The sequence below is a fragment of the Cavia porcellus genome, unplaced genomic scaffold (assembly GCF_034190915.1).
Source record: "Cavia porcellus strain 051 isolate PalLab524CR breed Dunkin Hartley unplaced genomic scaffold, mCavPor4.1 scaffold_7, whole genome shotgun sequence".
Lineage (NCBI taxonomy): Eukaryota > Metazoa > Chordata > Mammalia > Rodentia > Caviidae > Cavia > Cavia porcellus.
In genome coordinates, this window is record NW_026947490.1 from 38,539,780 (window position 1) to 38,560,772 (window position 20,993).

Below are 20,993 nucleotides of genomic sequence, written 5' to 3' on the forward strand. Positions count from 1 at the left end.
GTGCAGAGTTGGCCCAGCAGACCGAGGCTCAGCGTACTCTAAGGTTTATGGCAGCACTGTGCTGTGGTTCCTTTGGGTGCAGGTGTGCTTCAGACCACCACTCCAGAGGGTGCAAGCAGTGAGCACTGATGATAGCCATGTGGTCCTCATGTGGGCACAAAGGGCACAAGAGCTGTGGGGTCGCAGCAGTTTCCACACCAAGCAGAAATCTGCCACATGGGTGGAGCTGCCACAGACAGCCCTCTGCCCCCAAAACAATGCTGAATGCAGTTGCAGGAGTGGGATCTCCTGAAACCACTAGCAGCCTGCAAAGCTGGCCTGGGTGAGCTGCAGGCACCAGGATGCCACCCATGAGGGAAGAAGCATGGGCCACATCCACCACGGTAACAGGTAGAGGGTTGTCTAAGTCCTTGGTGACCCACGCCATTACATTTCTGTGGGCTCAACATACCAGATATGGACCTTTACCTTTTGACATCTGGCCTGCTGCATTTCAGACTTGCTTAGGGCCTGGAACCCCTTTCTTATTGTCTATTGCTTCCTTTTATAATGTTTATTATCTGTTTTTTGTTACTATAACAAAATACCTCAGACTCAGTACTTTATAAACAAAGAGGTTTATTTGGTCCATCATTCTGAAAGTTCAACAGCATGGTTGCAGTTTCTGTTCAGTCCTGATGAAGGCTTCACAACAGATGGCATCATCACAGCAGGATGCGTGCAAGAGAGCAGATCAGATCACATAGTGAGACAGGAAGTTGGGGTGAAGGAAGGGGTTGGTCTTGTTCTTTTCATAATAACTCAATCTTTTGAGAACTAAGTGGGGTCCCACAAGTACTACTTAATCCCTTTCAGGGCAGTACCCCCAGTGACCCACTATGCTCCACCTACTAAAGCCCCGCTGCCTCAGCACCACTGCCCTGAGGCCCCAGCCTCTAACAGGTGATCTCCTGGAGGACACATTCAAACCAAATCACAGAAGATTCTTCATGCCTGCTCCACCCTTGTGAACTAGAAGTAAATAACTTGTCTTGATTTTTACGTGTTCATAACTAGGACTTTGCCTTGAGTCTTAGGTGACACTTTGTACTTCTGAGTTAAATGCATTTCATATGTGAGAAGGCTATGAGTTTTGGGAGACCAGGGGGGACTGCTACGCTTTGGAAGCTCCCACTCCAATTCAAGTTGAAGAATAGTCTGCATCATGGGAGAGTTGTTGAGAGGTGATTGGGTCCTGTGGGCTCTGCCTGCAAGGGTGAGGAGATGAATGGCTTTTGTCAGGAGTGGCTTTGTCACAATGGCAAGCTCTCTTTGACTTGCTTTTCCCTTGCAGATATGTGCAGGTACCGATTGCCATGCTCATGTGCTTACAAACATGGAGGTAAATAAACCTATTTCCCTTATAAAACCCAGATTCTGGTACTTTATTTAGCCAGGTTCTGGTTACAGTCCCAGAAAACTGGCTAAGAAAGGAATATTCTGTGGGCACCATATGCCTATCTTTTTTAAATATTATAAAACACACTTTCTAATGTATAGTAACTTAATCTTAATGATTCACTAGTGGTCATGAGACCAGTTGACATAGTCAAAACCAGTATTTTAAAAACAAATTTTTTTGGTCTTTTTTGAGACAGGGTCTTGCTATGCAGTTCAGGGTGGCCTTGAGCTCACTTTGTAGCCCAGGCTGGTCTCGAACTCCCAACAATCCTCCCATCTCAGCCTCCCGAGTGCTGGGATTACAGGTGTGAGCCACCATGCCCGGCATAACCAGTATTTTTTTAAAAAATGAAATTAAGCAAGAGTTTGTGCTGGGCACTGTGATGACACTTGCGACATAACAGTTCCACAAAGCTAACAGTTTGCAAGAGAGAGGAAGCAGGGCTTGTTGTGTGGTTAGGAAAAGCTAGGGGCAGGACTGGTAACTCAAGGCAGTCAGGGAGAGCCTCTCTGAGGAGGGACCCTGCTGAGGCCTGAGGGCTGAGGGGGACCCAGACTCAGAAGTTCCTGGGGACAGGTGCTTCCTGAGGTGGGAAGGAGCTATGTGTGTCTGAGGGGCAGAAAGAGGAAGTGAGAATGAAAGGGGAGGGGAAGGAGGGTTGAGGAGGTTTGGAGAGGGCCTGTAGGTGCTGAAGCCTTCAGAACAGGAAGAGCCAGCAGGCTGCTCACGCCTGCGGCCCAAGCCCAGGCAGCCTCTCTGGGTTCTCCCACACACTCTTCCTGCAGGCCTTATCTGCCCTTGCCTCTTCCCCAGCAAAGCCTACAGTCCAGCTCCAGCTTCATTCCACAGGGCTCCTGGGCTCCTCCTGAGGAGGGAGGTGGGGCCCTGTGCACACGTTCCCTTCCTATAGGCATTCATTCATTCATTCACTCATGCATGCATTTATTTATACATGCGTACTTGCGTCCGCCTGCCCATCACAGACTGATTTGTCTTGGGTCTTCTGCCCTTCCAGGTGCCTACAAAGAAGAGGAGTAAAGGCAAATTCTCATTTCTTAAGGCTGTGCTTCCAATGCTGCCTCCTTGGAGATGCCCAGATAATTTAGCCCTGCAGACATCCTCCTTGCCGGGTAATTTTCCTCCTGATGAAACAGGACAGTACAGGGCTCCCAGGATTGCTCTCTGTCTGTGAGATATAGATTAGCCTGACAGGATTTATTTTCCTTTTTCATTTCGCTTTTCTGTTTTTTCTTTCAGAATTAAGCTTCCCATTTCTTAAGTCTGCGTGCTTTGGGCAGGACCAATCTCATCCCCCATGGCCATTCATGAACCATCCCTCAGGTTGAGCCAGAGACACACAGCTGTAGGGCTTTGGCTGGAAAGCTTAGGAAAGAGAGTTTCTGTTTTGCCTTAGTTACTTATATGCTGAAGGCAGGAGCTGCTGGGACCCATCCTTGCCCCCCAGGAAGAGAGGATCTGTACGTATACTAGATTAACATTCAAGAAAGCAGACCTGTGAGCCTGAGAAAGGCTCAGTCTTCAGTGAATTGTTTCAGCACCTGGATCCAGCCATATCTGAAATCCAAACTCCCTCAGACCTTCCATTATAAGAACTAATAAATTCCCTTTGAGCTTAAGCTGTTTTGGGTTTCAGTCTCTTGTGACAGAAAGCCCGAGTGATGGTAAAACCTCAAAGATGAGCAGGAACTTTACTCTGGGGTTATATGGGCAGGCATTTCCTCTCTCCGCCCCTTGCACAGGCTTCACTTCTGAGATAACTTGAGTATTGATTTTGTGCAGCCTGAGACAGAAGAACAGAACTGAAGTGGGAGCCAGCCGCGGGGAACTGGGCATTTGCATTATTAATAAGCAAATCCATTTTCCTTTACTCTTCCTTTTCACTTTATTAGGCTTAACTCTAGCCATGTACTCAGGAAAAGCAGCCTCAGCCTTGGTGAGGTCAAAGCCAGCTGCATTTTCCTGGCTCCTTGTTAAATAGGGACTGGCCCTCAAAAAGAGCTGTGGCGCATTTTGGACCAAGGACAGATGAGGGGAAAATCCCTGAGGGACCCATGCGCGGGAGGCCTTGGGGGAGGGGAGGGTGTTTCTACTGTTGAAAAATAATGCAACAGAAAAAAACTGCCTTCTCCGCCCCTCCAAAGCAAATGTGGCAATTAAAGGAGGCACAAATTAGCATGAAAGTAGTCTCTTTCAAACTGTTGGTCTAAAACAGATCTATAACAGTCATGTGTTTGCTCTTTCCTTCCATCTGTGTGGGGAAGAGGGGTAGTAATAGCATTCTTCTGGCTTAACAAAGGAAAAAAATCTCACAAATATTTATCCTTTTCAGAGTGTACGGGCCAATTTCCGTATTATTCCAGGGGCAGTAGGTTATTAACTAAGACAGCAAATCTTAATTACAGATTCCGGAAAGTTAAAGTTTCCTTTCACAAGATGTATCAATGATCTTTGAAGTTGTGGCCTGAGAAGAATATTTGCAAGAAGAGTTTTGTGATGCTGAGAAATGTCTGTTTTCTGCAGCTGCAATGACAGAGATAATTTTTCTTCTCATCTTTCTGTAATTTCTTTCAATAGCACTCAAAACAGCCCATAATCATCGAGCTAAAATCTCATTAGTATCAAAAACAAAATCAGAGAATCTAAACACTTAAAGGAAGGAAAAAGAATGAGCAGAATACAATTTTAGCAGAAGGAAGCATAAAGTTGTAGTGTTTTGCATTTACAGGAACTGATGGCTGGAACTGTAGCAGCCATGTTGCCACCATGAGGGATGACACTGCCAAGATGCCACGGGGAATGAGTCCATGAGGACATTACTGAATCCATGCATTGACCACTGTAGAGCCTCCTTACCTTTGCAGAACTATATTTTGTGAAATAATAAACTTTGTGAGATGTTTGGAATTTGTTCTTCCTTTACTTGCAGCCAGTAGCATCTTCTATCATATGCCCAGGATGACTGATAGGTGAACTAGCACAGTGCAGGAATGTAATACTATGGCTAGTCCCTGCTTGCACCAGTGGATTGGAGATTGTCCTCACCGTCTGCCTGTAGAGTCCCTGTTTCCCTGCTATGTGTGACTATGGGGACCATAATATAGAAGTAAGCCATGAATTAACTATAGCTACCAACTACAAGATTTAATTAAGGTCATCCCAGGGGCAAAGAATAGGTCTGCTTTAAAATCCTTCACTTTAAAACACATCAAATGAATCAGATAAACAGATGAATAAACAGAAGGCTGGAAAATAGATGTGCTAGAATAAGACAAGAAAAATGTTCATTAGAACATTTACGTGGTGAATGTGTGACTGTAATAGAAACATTCATTCAGCTTTTTTCTATAGATTTGAAAGTTTTCATAATTAAAAAATTGGGAGGAAAAATGTCACCAGGCAGGGCCCAAGGAGGGTCCCTAAAGAGAAGACGGGGAGCTCAACTCGTCCCCCACTCAGAGAGTAGGCAGTAGGGTTGCTAGCTCGTATCACAGAAACAATTTCAGGGCATGTCGGCGAGAGACCTAAGCAGATTTGTTAGGCACAATCAAAGAAATACATACTCAGAGCAAATGGAGTGCAAGTGTGCAAGTGTGCAAGCGAGCTGTGCACTGTGGCCTTGGCTGTGAGCTCGAGATGCAGGCTCTAAGCTGTGGTTAGCGAGCTACTGTGAAATGCAAATCCTTTGCGTTTGTGGGTGGGGGGCACCCATCAATGGTTTCCTTTCCGTGAGGGCAGAGCTCAGTGGCATTTGTCAGTCTTCAGCACAGGAGGTGGGCGCAGGCTGGCCCAGTTCACAGGCCCGCTGGACCTCTCGGGCTCAGCAACCTGGAGAGTGAGCTTCCTGGGGCAGGGGGGTAAAAGCAGAGGAGCCTTGGTAATTTGATTTCCTGAGGTTGCAATTTGTTTTGAACCTCATATTCTATTTTTGGTTTGCTATTTTATTGGTTGTACAGATTAATGAATTTTATTTTGGCAGATTGATGCTTGCAGTGAACACACTTTGATCATTTTCTCTCCTTTTGCTCTCCCCTAGTCTAACATTTCTGGGGGCGGCCCCACTGTGTGTAATATATGTACTTTGTGCATAGTCAGCCCTCCATGGCCTAAATACACACCCCTCCTGTCTTGTCCCCTTCTCTTGTCTTCTACTTTCTCCTTGCCATAGGGGAGATGCTAGATGTCAGATATACCAACTTCCTGTCCCCTGAAGTCGGAGAATGAGTTCTAAAGAGCAACAGAGGTTTTAAAAGTAGGAAAATTTAAAAGAAATTAAAAATTTAAAAATTAGGAAAATGTATATGGGAATAGAAATGGGGGACAGGAATAGTTCCTGAGAGACAGGAGGAGTCCTGAATGGATGCTCACAATTTTTCTTAAAAGTACAGGCCTCTGTACAGTAAAATTATGATCTTTCTTGTCTTTTCTCTACCTGCCTTTTATTTCTTCCATCCTACCTTAAAAAGCCTATCCAGTCATCCCTTGGTAGCCAGGCAACTTGTTCCAGAGCCCTCTCAGTTTTAAAATCTGACACTGCTCGCTGCCCGCTCGAGTCCCTTCTGTAAAACGGTACCGACTCTGTAATCTAACCTAACACAGCCTCCCATGTCCTTCACGTCTCTAGATACCTAGCGCAGTGGAAATGCTGTGTAAATAGCTGTTCCATTGTACTGTTTAGGAAGTGAGGACAAGGGAAAAGAGTCTGCACAGGCGCTGTACAGATACAGTTTGTTTCCCAAATGTTTTCAATACCTAGTTGTTTGAACCCACACGTGTATGGAACCTGCAGCTGCAAATGGCAGACTCTACATGGTCAGAAGTCTACATGGCTCACTGCTGGGACAGAGCCGCAAACACTCTCGTTCCAACCAGGCAGAAATCTGCAGTGTTTCAGTGACACTGGACCAGATCCTGTGTCTTGCTGCTGTGTCCCAAGGAAGTGGTCCTCAGTGGCTCGAGACCTTGAGGCCACACTGCAGGCTGAGGAAGTGGGAAGTCAAAAAGAAATGGAGATTCCGTTACTCAAACAGCTAGCACAGACCCCCAAACGGCGGTGCTGATCCTTATGGTAAAAACGGTCTCCAGCACAGCCCTCGACTCCGAGTGGTTAGCATGGATTAACCTGTTCCCACCGGCTTGACCACCAGTGGTACCTGCACGACTGTCCTGTCTGTGGCTTGCACCACAGGTGGGAGAAGTGGTCCAGTCAGGCACGGGATAATGATGCACGCACCGCAGCATGGTTGGGGACATAGGACCAGTTGTGAAATTGTTAATCCATTTTCTCCTTACTGCCATGCCCTGAGGCAGTTGCTGGCTTCTGGTCTGTGGAACCCCCACCAGCAGATCTCCACTTTGTTATGTTGCTATGTGGAAAGGAGCACAGTATGAATCAGGACAGGAAGTCACAGAGAATGATTCTGCGGGTCACACTGGTGAATCACAAGACTGGCATAATGATCTCAGGAAGAAAAGCCTCACAGCAGAAGCTGGGGCTGCTGCTCATCTCTGGAGGGAAGAAGTAGGGGACAGGGAAGAGATAGAGTGGTGGGCACAGTGGCAAAGCCAGCAGGCCGGCCAGTCTGGATGGAGGAGGCTACAAGCCAAAAACTTGGAATCTGGAAGGCTCCTCCTATGTGACCTGAGTGTCACCATGTCTGTTCTTGGTAAGTGTCCCCATCCCTTCTACAGAACATCTGAGCAGGGCTCAGACGCACTGTCTGCAGGGAGGACTCCCACCCAGGAGCCCCGGAGTTGGCCACTTGGGCAGATCCTCATGGGAAGGGCTGTGCCTAGTGCAAGGCTGGGGCTGAATGTGCATAGCTCCAGCAAGCGCAGTGGGGCGTGTTGGGAAGCCTTGCTCCATCCAGACCAGGGACTGAGGGGAGTGAAGCCCCCAGGCTGTTTCATTCTGTCCCCTTGCAAGGAGAATGCACTCAGAGTGGGTGTCCGGCTCTCACCACACATATGAAACAGAAGTACAGAGAGGTGATCCCATCTGTGCAAGGCCATTGTCTTGGGAACCCCTCTGTGAACCTCCCACCACAAAGATTACTGCCAAGCAAGAAACAGTGAAACTTCAGGTCCCCAAAGGTGAGCAATATGCTGAGGAGTCTCTGGGGCCCTCACCTGAATTTCAGCTCCAATGATGGAAACACCAGCTGCAGGAATGCTAAGGACACGAGTGGCAGGAGCGATGTGAACCCCCCACATACAGGGCATCTACCTGGAGGAGCCACCAGGTCATCTAATTGTTGTGGGCGTTACCTGGCAAAACCTGTAAAATGGGGAGGGATAATAATGGCATTGATGGGGAATTGATTGAGGCCAGATGAATTTTCATATGTGGAGGAGATGGGGCACATGTCAAGTCCTTTCTGTTATTAGCCATTGTGAGAAGTAGGATTATGGCTTTGATTTAAAAATGAACTGCCAGGCATGACAGTACATACCTGTCATCCCAGCACTAGGGAGGCTGAGGCAAGTGGATTGCTGTGAGTTCAAGGCCAGCCTGGGCTACATAGTGAGACCGCATTTCACCAGCACCACCACCACCACCACCACCACCACCACCACAACAACAACCACCAAGAACCAGGAATGGTAGCGTGAACTTGCAGTTGCAGCTACTTGGGAGGCTGAGGCATGAGTGTCTCTTGAGCCCAGGAATTTGAGACCAGCCTGGACAACACAGCAAGACTCCATCTTAAAAAGAGAAAAAAAGAGGGAAAGGAAGGGGAGAGGACAGGAGAAAAGGGGGGGCGGAGTTACCAAGACAAAGCAAAGGAAGAAAGATGGACAAAGAACAGGAATGAAGAGACAAGAAGAAAACCTTCAGTAGCAGAGAAAAGGAAGACAATGAAATAAGTATGAAGAAGAACAAAGTGCAAAGTAGAGAGAATGCTCCAGAGATTTCCAGGGTTAGTCCCGAAAGCGGTTGATGTCAGGGCAGGAAACATGCGGCTGGGCAGTCAGCGCCCCTGAATTCTATTCCCAGCCCTGCTGTGTTCTGGACGTGAGATTTGGTGAGTAATGACCCGTTTGTCCTCACTGCAAAATGTGGGCCACCTCCCCACCAGACACAGGTTAGCATGAGATCCCGAAAAATCCATGCAGCAAAGTGAGTCGCTGCCTCTGTGAGGAGCAGGTGGCTCTCCACTCGCAAGATGCCATTACGTGTACCCAGTTTGCACTTGGCAGACAAAACCAACGGCTCAAAATAGCCGTGTCTTGGTTTCTCATAAATGTGTTAAATATGACTTGGTAGCTTGCCCAGGTTTCCTGTCAGGACAGTGGGTAAGGACTGGTTGGTGAGGGTCTGCTGGGTGTCAAGGTCACAGTCACATGCAAGCACTTGAGCCAGGACTCAGAAGGAGCCTCAGCTGCCCACAGCAGCTGTCGCCTCTCCCAGGCCATGCTTCTGTGGTGCAGGCCCACGTTGGCCACTCAGGAGCCTGGCCTGACCCTGCCCAGTGACTCAGACCTGGCCGCTGGCCTGGTTGCCTGGGTTCACCCTTCTGCCCAGCCAGTGTTGGGTCAGTCTGTGTACAGATGGCCCTGGGAAATCTGTGCCCTGGGGTGGTGGTGGACAGAGGGAGAGGCGGGCACGGAGCCACTAGAGTGCTGGGCTGTCCTGTTCTGGGAACCCTCACCCACCTCACTCCATGAAGCTCTCCGAGGCTGGCTCTGTTCCTGGCTCAGGACTGGGATGTGGGGGCAGGAGATGCAGATTCCACACCTATGCTGAGCTCAAGGCCCAGCTGCCCCCATCTGTGAAATGGAGATGGTAACAGTGTCCCCTCACAGGGCTGCTGGAGGAACTGAATGAATCACAACTATTAAGGCTCATTTGGACTAGTGATGTTCCCCAGAGACCTTGTGGTCTCACCCATGGGAGTTACGGAAGTGACTGGATCATAGGGCAATAGAGCTGGCCTATCGGAGGTAGGGTCTGGTCAGAAGGGGTGTGCCCTGGAAGCCTATGTCCCCCTCCCAGGCTCGACCCTTCGCTGCTTCATGGCTGCTGTGACGTGAGCAGCTTTCCTCCACTACGCTGTTTCTGCCCAGGAGCCGCCCAATCATGAGTTCTATCTGTGAGCCAAAAAATCCTCTCCTCCTTTAAACTGTGGGCACTGGGCAATTTGTCCCAGCTCAGGAAAGCAACTAAGAGAGGATGATAATTTCCTGACACTCCTAATAGAGTCAAGTATCTGTTCTGAATGAGGGTTTGCTACTATTACTGTTTTTCTACTAAATCTCTGGGGAGATTAAAAGCAAGCAACTCTCAGTCCTGCCACTTATAATCCATGGATTTAATTGCTTTATGCCTCAGTTTTATCATCTGTAAAATGGTGTGTTTCTTATTTATAATATCTTGATGAGAATAAATTAACATCTGCCACGGACTTAGCGCTGGCACACAGTAAACACCCCGTTATTTTTGCCACATCGATAATGCTGCTGTTCTAATAAAGGGGCTTTTGAGGCTGAGGGTGTAGCTCAATGGGAAAGCATCTGCCAAGTATGTACAGGGTCTTGAATTCCATCTCTAACTTCATTTTTTAAAAAGTGCTCTCCTTCTAGGAGGTTGCTGTGAAGTAATGCTGGGCCTGCTGGAGGCCAGTTCATCTTCTCATGGTGGAACCGACTGTCTCCTCCCTCTGGGCTCTTGTCCTGAGGATGCTGAAGAATAAAGTCCAGGGATGCAGCAGTGGGGAATGAACTATGTGTGGTTTATCAGAAAGAACAAGGAAAATCCCTTGCTAACCAAGAAGGGCTCCAAGAGAGGGTACTGAGAGGTGCCCAAGTTTAGGTAGGGGTTTATCTACACTTTGTTGGACTATCTTGGAAATAAGGAAACAGTGTGATTGCAGCTTTTGGCCAGGCTTCTGGCATCAGGAGGAGGAGACTTCCCTTGCACCCCAGCTTCCCAGGGCTCATCTCATTTTACCCAGGCCCTTGTCCTTTGAAAAAATACGGTTGCCAATGTGATTGATGTTTGAATAGCGACCCTCCTTTTCTTTGTGTTTTAATTTTTCCAGGGCCCATTTTGGTTTGTTTGAGGCTCCAGCCTAGATGCCTGCTGTTTGTCTGTCTCACAAGTCTCACTGGGAAGCATCTGCTTGAGGATTCAGGCAACACAGAAAAAAATAGAGATGGAGGGAGACAACTTTGAATGATGTTGCATGAACACCTGGCTCTAACTGTGCCTGAAGTAGGACAGAGCCCTGAGCTTCCCAATGATAAGAGGTCATAAACTCCTTCTCAGCTTAAACTACTTTGCCTGAATTTCTGTTACACGTAGTCATTAAATGCATTTTGACTAATACGGAAGGTTAGTGGGGTGGGGTGGAGTGGAGCTCAGATAATACGCAGGGAACACAGATAAGAAGGTAGAGGTTGTAGAGAAGGGGAGAGGTGAGCCGGCCACCTGGCCTCCTGGTTTGGGACCGTGATGCCATATTGTACCTGCTGGACGGTGGGACGTTGGAGGCTCCCCACCATCTGCCATGCAGCCCCCTGACGCATAGCCCCTCAGCCATCCTGAGATGACCACAGAAGTGTAAAGGGCACAGTAGGACCAAAGAACTACTATCTAGTCTGCACTGCTAACCTCCAGAATGGAAAGAGAAACACAGCAATGTTGTTTCTTAGCCACTGAGTTTGGGGTGGCATCTGACACATCAGAGTCCTCCTGAAACCTTGACCTTCAGGTCCCACGGCAAGCAGAGGCCTCCGCAGTTTAGTCCCTGGAGACAAAGTGCAGGTTTGGGGGTTGGACTTCGCCTGACCTTGCAACTTCCTCTTGTTTCCTTAGACCACTGTCACCCCCTTGTGGTCAAGCCTGGGTTGGCAGCTGGAGTAAGAGTGACCATTGTAGGAGATCTCAATCTCCCCATCCGATGATGTCTAGTCCAACCTACAGGGGACTGATTCCCGAACAAATGAGCCACAGCCAAGATCACCAGAGCCACCTCAGCTCACAGCTGATCAGAAAAGCGTGAATGAGGCCAGAATTTCCCAGTCTCTTCGGAGACTTACAAACAATAGCGTTTACTTAAAATCTCTTGATTTCAGGGATATCTACTTTGCAGCCATAACTGACACAATTAATGTTGTATACATGAGCAAAGGAATTTATCTCTTTGGGACTTGATTTCCTCCTATGAAAAATAAGAGTCATTTGGAATGCTCATGAATAGGTCATGAGCTCATGATCTTGAAGTTCTTGGTCAGAGTCTGTCTTAGAGACTGCTATAATACGTTGTCTGTTGCTGCATGAAAAATTTCCACAAATCTAGTGTCTTAAAACAGCACTCATTTATAACCTCACAGTTTCTGTGGATAGGAGCACAGATAGGCACACTTGGGTCCCCTACCAGGTCTCGCAAACTACTCCTAAACGTGTTGACAGGGCTTTGTTTTCGTCTGAAGTTCCACTTGGAGGAGAACCTGCTCCTGAGCTCCACTGACTGTCGGCAGATTTACTTTCACTTCCTTCTGATTGTGAGATAGAGGCTCTGGGATATCTGCTGGCTGGAGGACATACTTAGGTCCCAGCTGCTACAGGAGTCCCTACAACCTACAGCTCCTTGCCACATGGGTTTTTCTCAATATGACTGCTGCATTAGCTTTGTTACTGTAAGAAGATACCTGAGATAAACTACAGGGAGGAAACAGGTTCAGAAGGTTCAGTCCATGTTTGGTTGGTTGGTTCAGTTGCATCATGGCATGAGTCCATGGTGGGGCAACCTACTCACATCATGGTATCCAAGAAGCAAAAAGAAATAAACAGAGATGGACCAAGAAAAGAGCCAGGTCCCAATATTCCCTTCAAGGGCACACATCCAATGACTTAACTCCCTTCCATTACACCTGCCTCCTAAAGGTTCTACCACCTTCTAATAGCATCATGAGTTGAGAATTAAACTTCTAACACATGGGCCTTTAGAACCACTTATCCAAACATTATGTCGTCAGTGCAACTCTGCTCTAACCTGCTAATCACAGGAGAGTGATAACTCAACCTCACTGTCCACACACTACTGGTCAGAAGTCCACCCTGACATGGAGTGGATGATGGAAAGGTGTGGATACCAGGAGGTGGGAGGTCATTGGGGTTACCTTTGGGGCTGCTGCCACGGTGGGCAGACAGCCTCAGCTTTGGGTCCTGGGACCTTCAGGGCTGGGTGGGGTAGGTACTTGTTCCCGTAAAATGGGGCTAGGGGACATGGGTTGGGGTTGAAGAGGAGAAGGGGACAAAGATCTCCTTTTCCTACCCCCTCTCTGATCCTTCTCAAGCTGTGAGGCCTCAGGTAGGTTGCTGGTGCCATGTGAGGTTCAGAGGGGTACGCTCTACCTTGTTCTCCAGAGCCCAGCTCTGCTTTGGGAGAATTTCCCATCGGCCCCGTCCCCTCTTCACAGTGGAAATGTGGGGCAATGAATTTTAAAAGGCATTAATATTTCACTCCTTACTCTATACTCTGCTGAGCAGTGTGTGTCATTTCTGGGAACAGCCAGGCTTGGTGGGGGATCTGCTGAGGCAGACCTGGGACCTTTCTCAGTGGAGGGACTGATGGGGCTTCTTCCCTTGCAAGAGCAGGGAGACAGGTGTCCAGGAGACTTTGGGCCCTAACTTGGGGAGTTATGGCTGGGCCTGAAGTCCTCAGCATGGATGGGGAAGAGTGGAGCAAGGGAAAGGTAAGGAGCCCTATACAGACTTGGGGGTTGGGTTTGGAGCTTCACCCACCTGCACATACACATGCGCACACACACGCGCATGTGTGCGCACACACACACACACACACACACACACACACACACACACACATACACACACATCTCTACTTAGGGGGCCGAGGTAAGGGAGGGGGCTACTGTTGGGCAAAATTATAACGTAAGAATACTTGTGTAAAATAGCAAACTTACAGATATTTCATAGTCAATTAGAGGTCTCTGACCAAGTTACTGTTCTGCTGTTTGTGCTAAATTCAGTTGACCTTGTCAGCGTCTGCAGCCCAGCAGCTAGCTCCAATGAGCATTAAGTCACAGTAACTGTCTATACCTTAAGGCACCCTGGGCTTAACTGTGCTCATTCTGTAAGAGCTCACTCCCCTTGTTCCCAGGATATTTCTATTGTTTCAAGACTAGCCTGTCTGTCAACATATGATCTAATGCATGCATCCAATCATGTAATGTTTGGTCACTTGCTTTGTACCTCCCACTTCTAAATACTAGGTAGACTAAACTCCTCCCTAATTCAGGCTGTTGCCTTTGTGGAATTAGCGTGCGACAGTCCGCTGGTGTAAGGATTAAACGCTGCTTTCTTTATCTCCTCAGTGCACAGTCTTCCATTCAGCACGGTTTTAGTTTGGGAATTTTCCTTCAACACTATCACTGGCCCCACCCAGAGAATGGGCTCCTGCCGTCTCCCCCTGAGGAGCATGGCCAGAGCTGCACTGGCTGGTTACAGCTGGAGCTCTGCCTGCCAGCAGCTAGCCAGCCTTGCCTTGGGGTCCTCTTCTGTGCAGTGGGGATTCCCAGTGGCTGAGCACACCAGAGTCGAAACAGGGAGGGCTCAGTCACTTTCAGCTCTCCTCCCAGCTCAGACAACTTTTCACAAGGCCATTTGGCCTAGGCAAGGAGCAGGAGCCACATGGGGGGACAAGAGAGGCAATAAGGGAAAGAGGCCAGGACTGGGGCCTGGAGGGCTTGTTTTATTTCACCAGCAGCATCCGGTTTCTGTTTTTGCCTTGGAGAGAGCAGAGGGCATTGAACAGCAGCAGCCCCAAGGCCAAGGATGTGCCTACCATCAGCAGCAGCTTCAACTTCAGGGAAAAGGAATGTGCCTTCCGGGCTGTGGCCTGGGTCTTGTGCTTTCTCATCTGAGGGCCCACCAGCTCCAGGGACTCCACTGGAGTTGAACTGGGGTTGAACTGGGCTACAAACTCCTGGTCCACGAAGCACCTGTAAGTGGCTGGCTGGAAGACCTGCAGCAGCCGACCTCCCGAGACGATGTCCAGGGAGCTGTTGAAATTCTTGCCTGACAGCTCATTCTGCCAAGTCAAGGGGATGTTGTCAGCCTCCCAGCTGACGGGCCTGCAAGGGAGACAAAGTCAGCTGCTGGTTACCGAGGGAAAAGGGGGACTATATCAGAAGGGTAGTGGAGACGGTGGCCTCTCTGCTCTGGCAGTCACTACACAGTCTGGCAGTTAGGAGGGGAAGGTGGGGACGGTGTGCTTCTACCACTCAGCTCCTTCGGTTTCTACTCCCTTGCCTGTTAGAAGAGGGCAGTGATTGCACCCATCTCCTCAGGAGCCTATTTGGAAGAATGAGAAAGAACAGTCCCTGAGTGACGTGCTAGTCCTGTTCACTCTGCCCAGCCATGCTGGTGTCCTAGGCAGCCCCCAGGTATGCTTGACACAGTCCTGCCTGAGGACTTCCTGCCTGGCTGTGCCCTCTGCCTGGAATGCTGTTCCTCAGTGCATGCAGCTCTCCACCACTTTCACTCTTGCCCCAAATGGCTCTTTCTCAGGGAGGCCTTCCCTGACCTGCCTGTTCACAGTTGCAATCTTCTTTACTCTCATTAGCCTTTATTACCATCTAAAATACATTTGCTCTCTCCCTGGGGGCAGGAATGCTGGTCATTTCTGTCCTGTACTGTGTCCATGTACCCAGAATAGTGCTGAGCATAGAAACAAGGAGGGCAAATATAATGACTAATGGGTGGTGGGTAGGGGGGAGGGTCCTCACTGACCAGCACTGGGACAAGGTCAAAAGCCGCAAAAGCAGTAACTGACCCCTACACACAGTGTGGGACCAAATGTCAGACCAGACACTGTGGGCACTTGACTGTCGTTTGCCCTCTTAATCACGATGACCCCAAAGGCCATGGTGAAGGAGACTTCTGTCCTGAGTTGGGTAGTGGTCCCTGCAAACTCATGTCTTCCCCAGAACTCAGGATGGAACCTTATTTGGAAATTGGACTGTTACAAGTGTAACTGGGTTACAACGAGGGGCTATCAGGACAGCTGCTCCTAGATGCAGTGTGCCTGGTGTCTTAGGGGAGAAGGAGAAGGGATCGAGATGTGGAGATGCGGGCGGGGGGGGGGGAGGCAGCCAAGTGAAGCAATGGAACAGAGAGAGGAGTGAGGCAGCCTCAAGCCAAACAAAGAAGGCCAAGGGTCCTCCACTGCTACAGAAGCCAGCAGGGGTCCCACCCAGCACCTGAGAGGCACCACAGCCATATCGACACTGACTTTCAGACTCCAGAGTGGTGCCCAGATACATTTTTGTTGTTTTAAGCCACCTGGTTTGTGGTTCTTTGTGTTGGCAGCCCTAGGAAAGAAACACAGTCCTAATGTACAGGTGGGAAACAGGCCCAGAGGAAAGCCATAGGTCCAAAGTTACACAGCTGGAAAGAGGGAGAGATGGGGTTGGAACCCAAGAAAATACTGGGTCTAAAACCTCACATGAAATGCCACTCTAGCTGGGCATGGTGGCATACTCCAGTAATCACAGCACTCAGGAGGCTGAGGCAGGAGGATTGCCAGGACTTTCAGGTCAGGCTGGGCTATATAGTGAGTTCAAGGTTAGCCTGAAGTACACAGCAAGTCTTTGTTTAAAAAAAAAAAAAGCCACTCCTGTTGACCATGGCGGTATGTGCTGTTACACTAGCACCTGGGAGACTGAGGCAGGATAATTGCTGTGAGTTCGAGGCCAGCTTAGGTTATATAATGACAAAGAAAAAAAGAATGCGACTCCTGCCGCAGCTTCTCAGACAGAAGCACGGCACCTCTCACAGGGAAAAAAAAAAAAAAAAGTCATCTGATTGCCAGTCACCAGAATAGTGAGAAAATAAATTGTCTAAATTAAATGGGGGGAAAAAAGAAGAGGAGGAAAGAGGAGGAGGAGAAAGAGGAGGGAGAGGAGGAGGAGGAGCAAGGTACCCTTAGATTCTTCCACGAGTCCCCCCATTCTTATCCTGTGTTCCCTGTGGTTTGCGCAGGAGAGCTCCTGAGGGATGTAATATGCACTAGGCATCCCCATAGAGATGCAAGGGGGTTCAGGCTTCCTTTTTTCACTTTCAAATTTCAGTACTTTCTGGGAACAGGTTGCTTTTCTACTTAATGATGAAGGAGGTGGAGAAGTTAGGGAGAAACACACAGAGTGACAGAGAAGGGAACAAAAGTCATGGCTGGGTTACACAAGAAGGAAGCTCAATAGAAGGGGTGAAGCCAGATTCCATACAGCATGTGGCTGCCGAGGGCCAGAGGTTGCCTAGCACCACCTTAGCAGTGTCCCATGCAGCAAGGGTTAGAGAACTCACAGTCAGGTATGTGGAATCTAAGGTCTGTACCGCCACTTCCCACCATGGGTCCCTTGGGCGAGAACTGCACTCTCCAAAGCCCGTTTCCCCTTCTATGACATAGGCCTCCCCTGAGTTCACAGCCCTGGACAGGGAGAGTGATGTGGGACAGGGTGCTGTGCACAGACACAGTTTGTTCAGGCCCTGGTATGGCACCTGATGGGGCAAGGCAAGGGGTGGGGACAGGAAGTCAAGGGGAGACTCTCAGGGGCTCCAGGTGGAGAGCAGCCCATGAACACGAACTCCAGGGTCACCATCCTCTCCTCTAGGACCTTTCAGAGTCTTCCAGAGGCAGCAACAGTCTCTCAGGATGCCCCAACTTCTGAGCTTCCCCACCACAGCCCATCACTCCACCCAAGCTCCTTGTGTTCCAGTTCTGAGCACTCCGGGTATCTCCTCCTTGGACTGGGCTTCCTGAAAAGCAGGCCTGGAACTATCTTGATGACCAAAGAGCTTGTGTAGTGCCTAAACAGAACCCCCACCCCTGGCCCCTACTGGGCCAGCTGACTTGGGAACAGAGGCAGGAGTGATAGGTAGGTCTCATCACCTGTAGATGGATGTTAAGGGGCAGGAGAGAAACAAAGATTCCTGTTCCTCGTTGAATATGAAGTTGTCAAAGGTGACAGAGCCAAATAGAGAAAATGGCTTCTTCTTGTCACATTCCACGAAGCAGGCTTCTATCTGCAACTCAGGCTGCATGCGGGACAACCAACCCAGGGACTCCCCCAGGTAGAGTCCACAGGGGATGGGGTCCTCCAGCGGCTCATCAACGTAGCAGTAGCCCAGGCGCTTGCGCTCGCCAGGCACTCCACAGCGATCACAGTCCTGCCAAGGCTCCCACCGAGTAAACATGACCTGTTTGGCTCCCAAATGCAGGCTTTCATTCAGCAAGGCAGTCGTGTCCAGGTTCTTGTGTGTCACATGCAGGAAGTTGATGTTCTGGAAGTCAATCTCGAACTGGGTCACTTGGGTGACGTTTTCCTGCCAGCAGTGATAGAAGCCTGATTGGGATGGCAGGGGTTTGTTAATGACGAGATTGCCCCATGATGTTATTTCTATGTTGGAGATCGTGGAAGAGTCTAAGATCCGGACTTCTTTGCTTGTCAAAGAGTAGTACTTCCAATGTTTCCCATTGGGGCACTCTAGGAGGACATCATGATCAGACAGCAGGGCCAGCTGACATTTTTGGCCCTGAGGACAGCTGACAGGAGTATAGAATCCCAGCAGTGGGACACCAAGGCTGAGAAGCAGCCACACGGTGGTCAGCATGATGGACTAGCACTGTAGCAGTGGACCAGGCACCAGGCAGGGCATTGTGAGGTCGCTCACAATGGGCTCAGGCTTCTGGTTGGGCCAATGAGATGAGATGAGCAGCAGTTTGCTGCATGGCAGTGAGGTCATCAGCCCCTTTTGTTTTGTAATGAGTTTACCACCTTACTTCATTTCTCTTCCAAGCATGGATATCACAGCTCTCTTGCACTGTGTTTAGGAGCCATTTTAAACATCAAAATCAAGATCAAAAGCACACAACTGGGAAGAACATGGCATTAAAAACTAGACCACAAAGGAAGTCTGGTATGCCAGGGAACACCTGCAATGCCAGCACACTGGCAGGCCAAAGCATGAGAATGTAAAGTTGGAGTCCCACCTAGCCAATCAAGTGAATTAGCTAAGAGTTGGACATGTAGCTCAGTGCGAAGGCCTCGGTTCAATTCCCAGTACACACAAAAAAAATTTTTTAAAATGCTATCTATCTATCTATCTTTAAAAATAGATCTCAAAAAGGATGCGTGTGAAGAGCTTGAGAGCTAGACCAAGAGAAGCAGTCTTGTTGGACCTCAGCTGGGAATATGCACATTAGAGGACCCAGTTTTCCCACTACCCTGCACCTGTGTGCAAATGTGATGAATACACTGTGGCTAGGCTTTTGAAGTGAGAAAGCAATGCCAGTAAGTAGGCAAGAGCCCAAGGATAGGAGAGAGAACTGCTCAAGTGTTGGGAGCCGCAGCCCCGAGCCCGGTCGCCTCACTTGGCGGACGTGAGGCCTGTAGTAAAGAGTAAAGCCTGAGGTAGATTACCCCTCCCATCGAGCACGTTAGTTTCCTGCTTACCGCGTAAGCAACCCGCTCAACAATATAGTCTGCCTGGCAACTGATGATGTTAGCCAATCAGCTTGCCTTGCTTACTTTAACATGATTGGACACTGTATCCGTATATATACTGGTGCCACCCTTGGGGGGGAAGAAGAAGCCCGGAAGTAGAAGCCCAGAAGGAGCCGCGGGGAGCGGACCAAAGGAGGCTTCGGCTGGGAGCGATCCCAGGGCAGGCTGTACGGAGAAGGAAAATAAAAGAAAAGGTTGTCCACTGCCAGGCTTTGTCGTGTGTCCTTCCTGCCGGCCGGGAGCGGACATCGACATTTGGAGGCCCGCACGGGGACTGATCACCCCCGAGACGTGACAGCGGACAACGCTCCAGTACAGAGCTGCGAGACAGGTGAGTTGGGGATAAGCCTGGGCTCTGGGTGGCGCGCACCTACAGGGCTTTTAGACTCCCCTCAGGCTCACGCGTAAGTGGCGGATTCCTTGGGCCTCACGCGGTGAGTAACATATTAAAAAATGGGAAACATGCTAGGTAGTAACATTAAGAGCGAGGGTGGTTGTGGAGAAAGCTCTCAAGAGCTTACAAAAGTACGCAGGGTATTTGAGCAGGCCCAGTCAGGGAGCTCCCGAGAGGGGCCCGTCAAGGGGAACAAAGATGCTAAGGAGAAGGACGGGGCTCTAGCCTCGGAGTCGTCTGACTCCGAGGACGAGGGAAAGTTGAATGGCAAGGAGGCCAAAGAGACCAGCTGTCAGGAGCCTAAGTCGCTCGATAAGGAGTCGCAGGGTTCTTTCCCAGTAATTCAGGGTACCACAGAGCCATTTGTTGACTTTGTGGCCCGAATGCAAGATGCTGCCGATAAGATATTTTCTGATCCGGGAGTGGCTCGACCGCTGGTAAGGCAGCTGATTTTTGAGCAATGTACAAAGGAGTGCAAGGCAGCGATAGCTCCTCATAAGAACAAGGACCTCAACGCCTGGATTAGGATATGCAGAGAGATAGGGGGGCTGCTCTCCAACTCGGGAGTGGCTGCTCTCCTGGCCGCGGCTGTACAGCAGAGGGGACCTCGCGGGTTAGAAGGGGAATGTAAGGCTAAAGGGTGTTTTGCCTGCGGGGAGCCAGGACACATTAAACGTCATTGCCCAAACAATGCAGATGCTAGGCCTCGCCCTAGGAATGAAGAACCATATGTTTGTGGGCGATGCAAGAGGGGATCACACAAAGCTGAGGAGTGTAGGTCGGTCTTTGATGCTCAGGGCAACCGTATTTGTGGACGAGATGCTAGAGAGCCAAAAAATGGCCAGAGGGGGCCCCCTTCACAGGCGGGCCCCCGCCCCAGAGACAGGACAGCTCAGGATGGCAGCCTTCAACAAGGGCCACCCCTGGGTCAGCAGGTGTGGACCTCAGTGTCGCCTCCAGACTTATATTAGTGCCTGATATGGGTGTTCAAGTGGTTGAAACCACCTTTAAGGGACCGTTACCCGAAAATTCCGTGGGTCTGGTGATCGGGAGATCCTCCACGGCCCTTCGGGGTCTCATAGTAGTCCCAGGGGTCATAGACTCAGACTACACAGGACACATTAAAATTATGGTTCAATCTCTTGTGGGTACTATGGTAATCAATAAAGGAGACAAGATAGCGCAGCTCTTGCTGCTCCCCAGTCTCCACAAGAGATTCCCCTCAAAGCAGAAAATTAGAGAAAGTCAAGGTTTCAGTTCCTCAGGGGAAGTCTTCGAGGGACTCCATATAATACTTGATAAAAGGCCCATGCTCTCACTTAAGGTCAATGGCAAGAATATAACAGGGCTCCTAGATACAGGAGCTGACCGTTCCATTATCTCTAGAAAGGATTGGCCTTCCAACTGGCCCACCAACACTGCAGATAACACGCTGCAGGGCCTGGGGATGGTGTCAGCTCCTCAGGTTAGTGCTTCAACCCTGCTCTGGTGTGATGAGGAGGGTCATCAGGGCCATTTCCAACCATTTGTGTTACAGTTGCCAGTGTCTCTATGGGGAAGGGACATCCTCACTCAGATGGATGTCACGCTTACGTCAAACTGCTCCCCCCA

At 49.5% G+C, this 20,993-nt stretch overlaps 1 protein-coding gene and 2 long non-coding RNA genes across 5 annotated transcripts in view; 2 read left to right on the forward strand and 1 right to left on the reverse strand.

Moving 5' to 3' along the window:
• Window positions 1-1,915: 1,915 nt before the first annotated feature.
• Window positions 1,916-4,348, forward strand: LOC134476720 (uncharacterized). Its single transcript, XR_010048523.1, has 3 exons — window positions 1,916-2,029; window positions 2,457-2,571; window positions 4,188-4,348. It is a non-coding gene; the product is annotated as an uncharacterized LOC134476720 (long non-coding RNA).
• Window positions 4,349-6,931: 2,583 nt separating this feature from the next.
• Window positions 6,932-10,733, forward strand: LOC134476721 (uncharacterized). 2 transcript variants are annotated; one of them, XR_010048524.1, is made up of 2 exons: window positions 6,932-7,125; window positions 10,501-10,733. It is a non-coding gene; the product is annotated as an uncharacterized LOC134476721 (long non-coding RNA). The 2 variants fall into 2 exon arrangements; XR_010048525.1 differs by lacking the exon at window positions 10,501-10,733 and adding an exon at window positions 10,043-10,169.
• A 3,431-nt stretch (window positions 10,734-14,164) lies between these two features.
• The window catches only part of Fam187b (family with sequence similarity 187 member B), a 34,813-nt gene continuing 27,984 nt past the window's right edge, over window positions 14,165-20,993 (reverse strand). The window contains exons 1-2 of one of the 2 annotated variants that reach the window (XM_003466612.2): window positions 17,374-18,163; window positions 14,165-14,557 (exon numbers count right to left, since the gene is read on the reverse strand). In XM_003466612.2, the coding sequence (XP_003466660.1) occupies window positions 14,176-14,557; window positions 17,374-18,095 (1,104 nt within the window). In that variant the 5' untranslated portion in view covers window positions 18,096-18,163 and the 3' untranslated portion in view covers window positions 14,165-14,175. Of the gene's footprint in view, window positions 14,558-17,373; window positions 18,164-20,993 lie in introns of those variants that run through there. The other variant, XM_063253356.1, reaches the window with a different exon arrangement.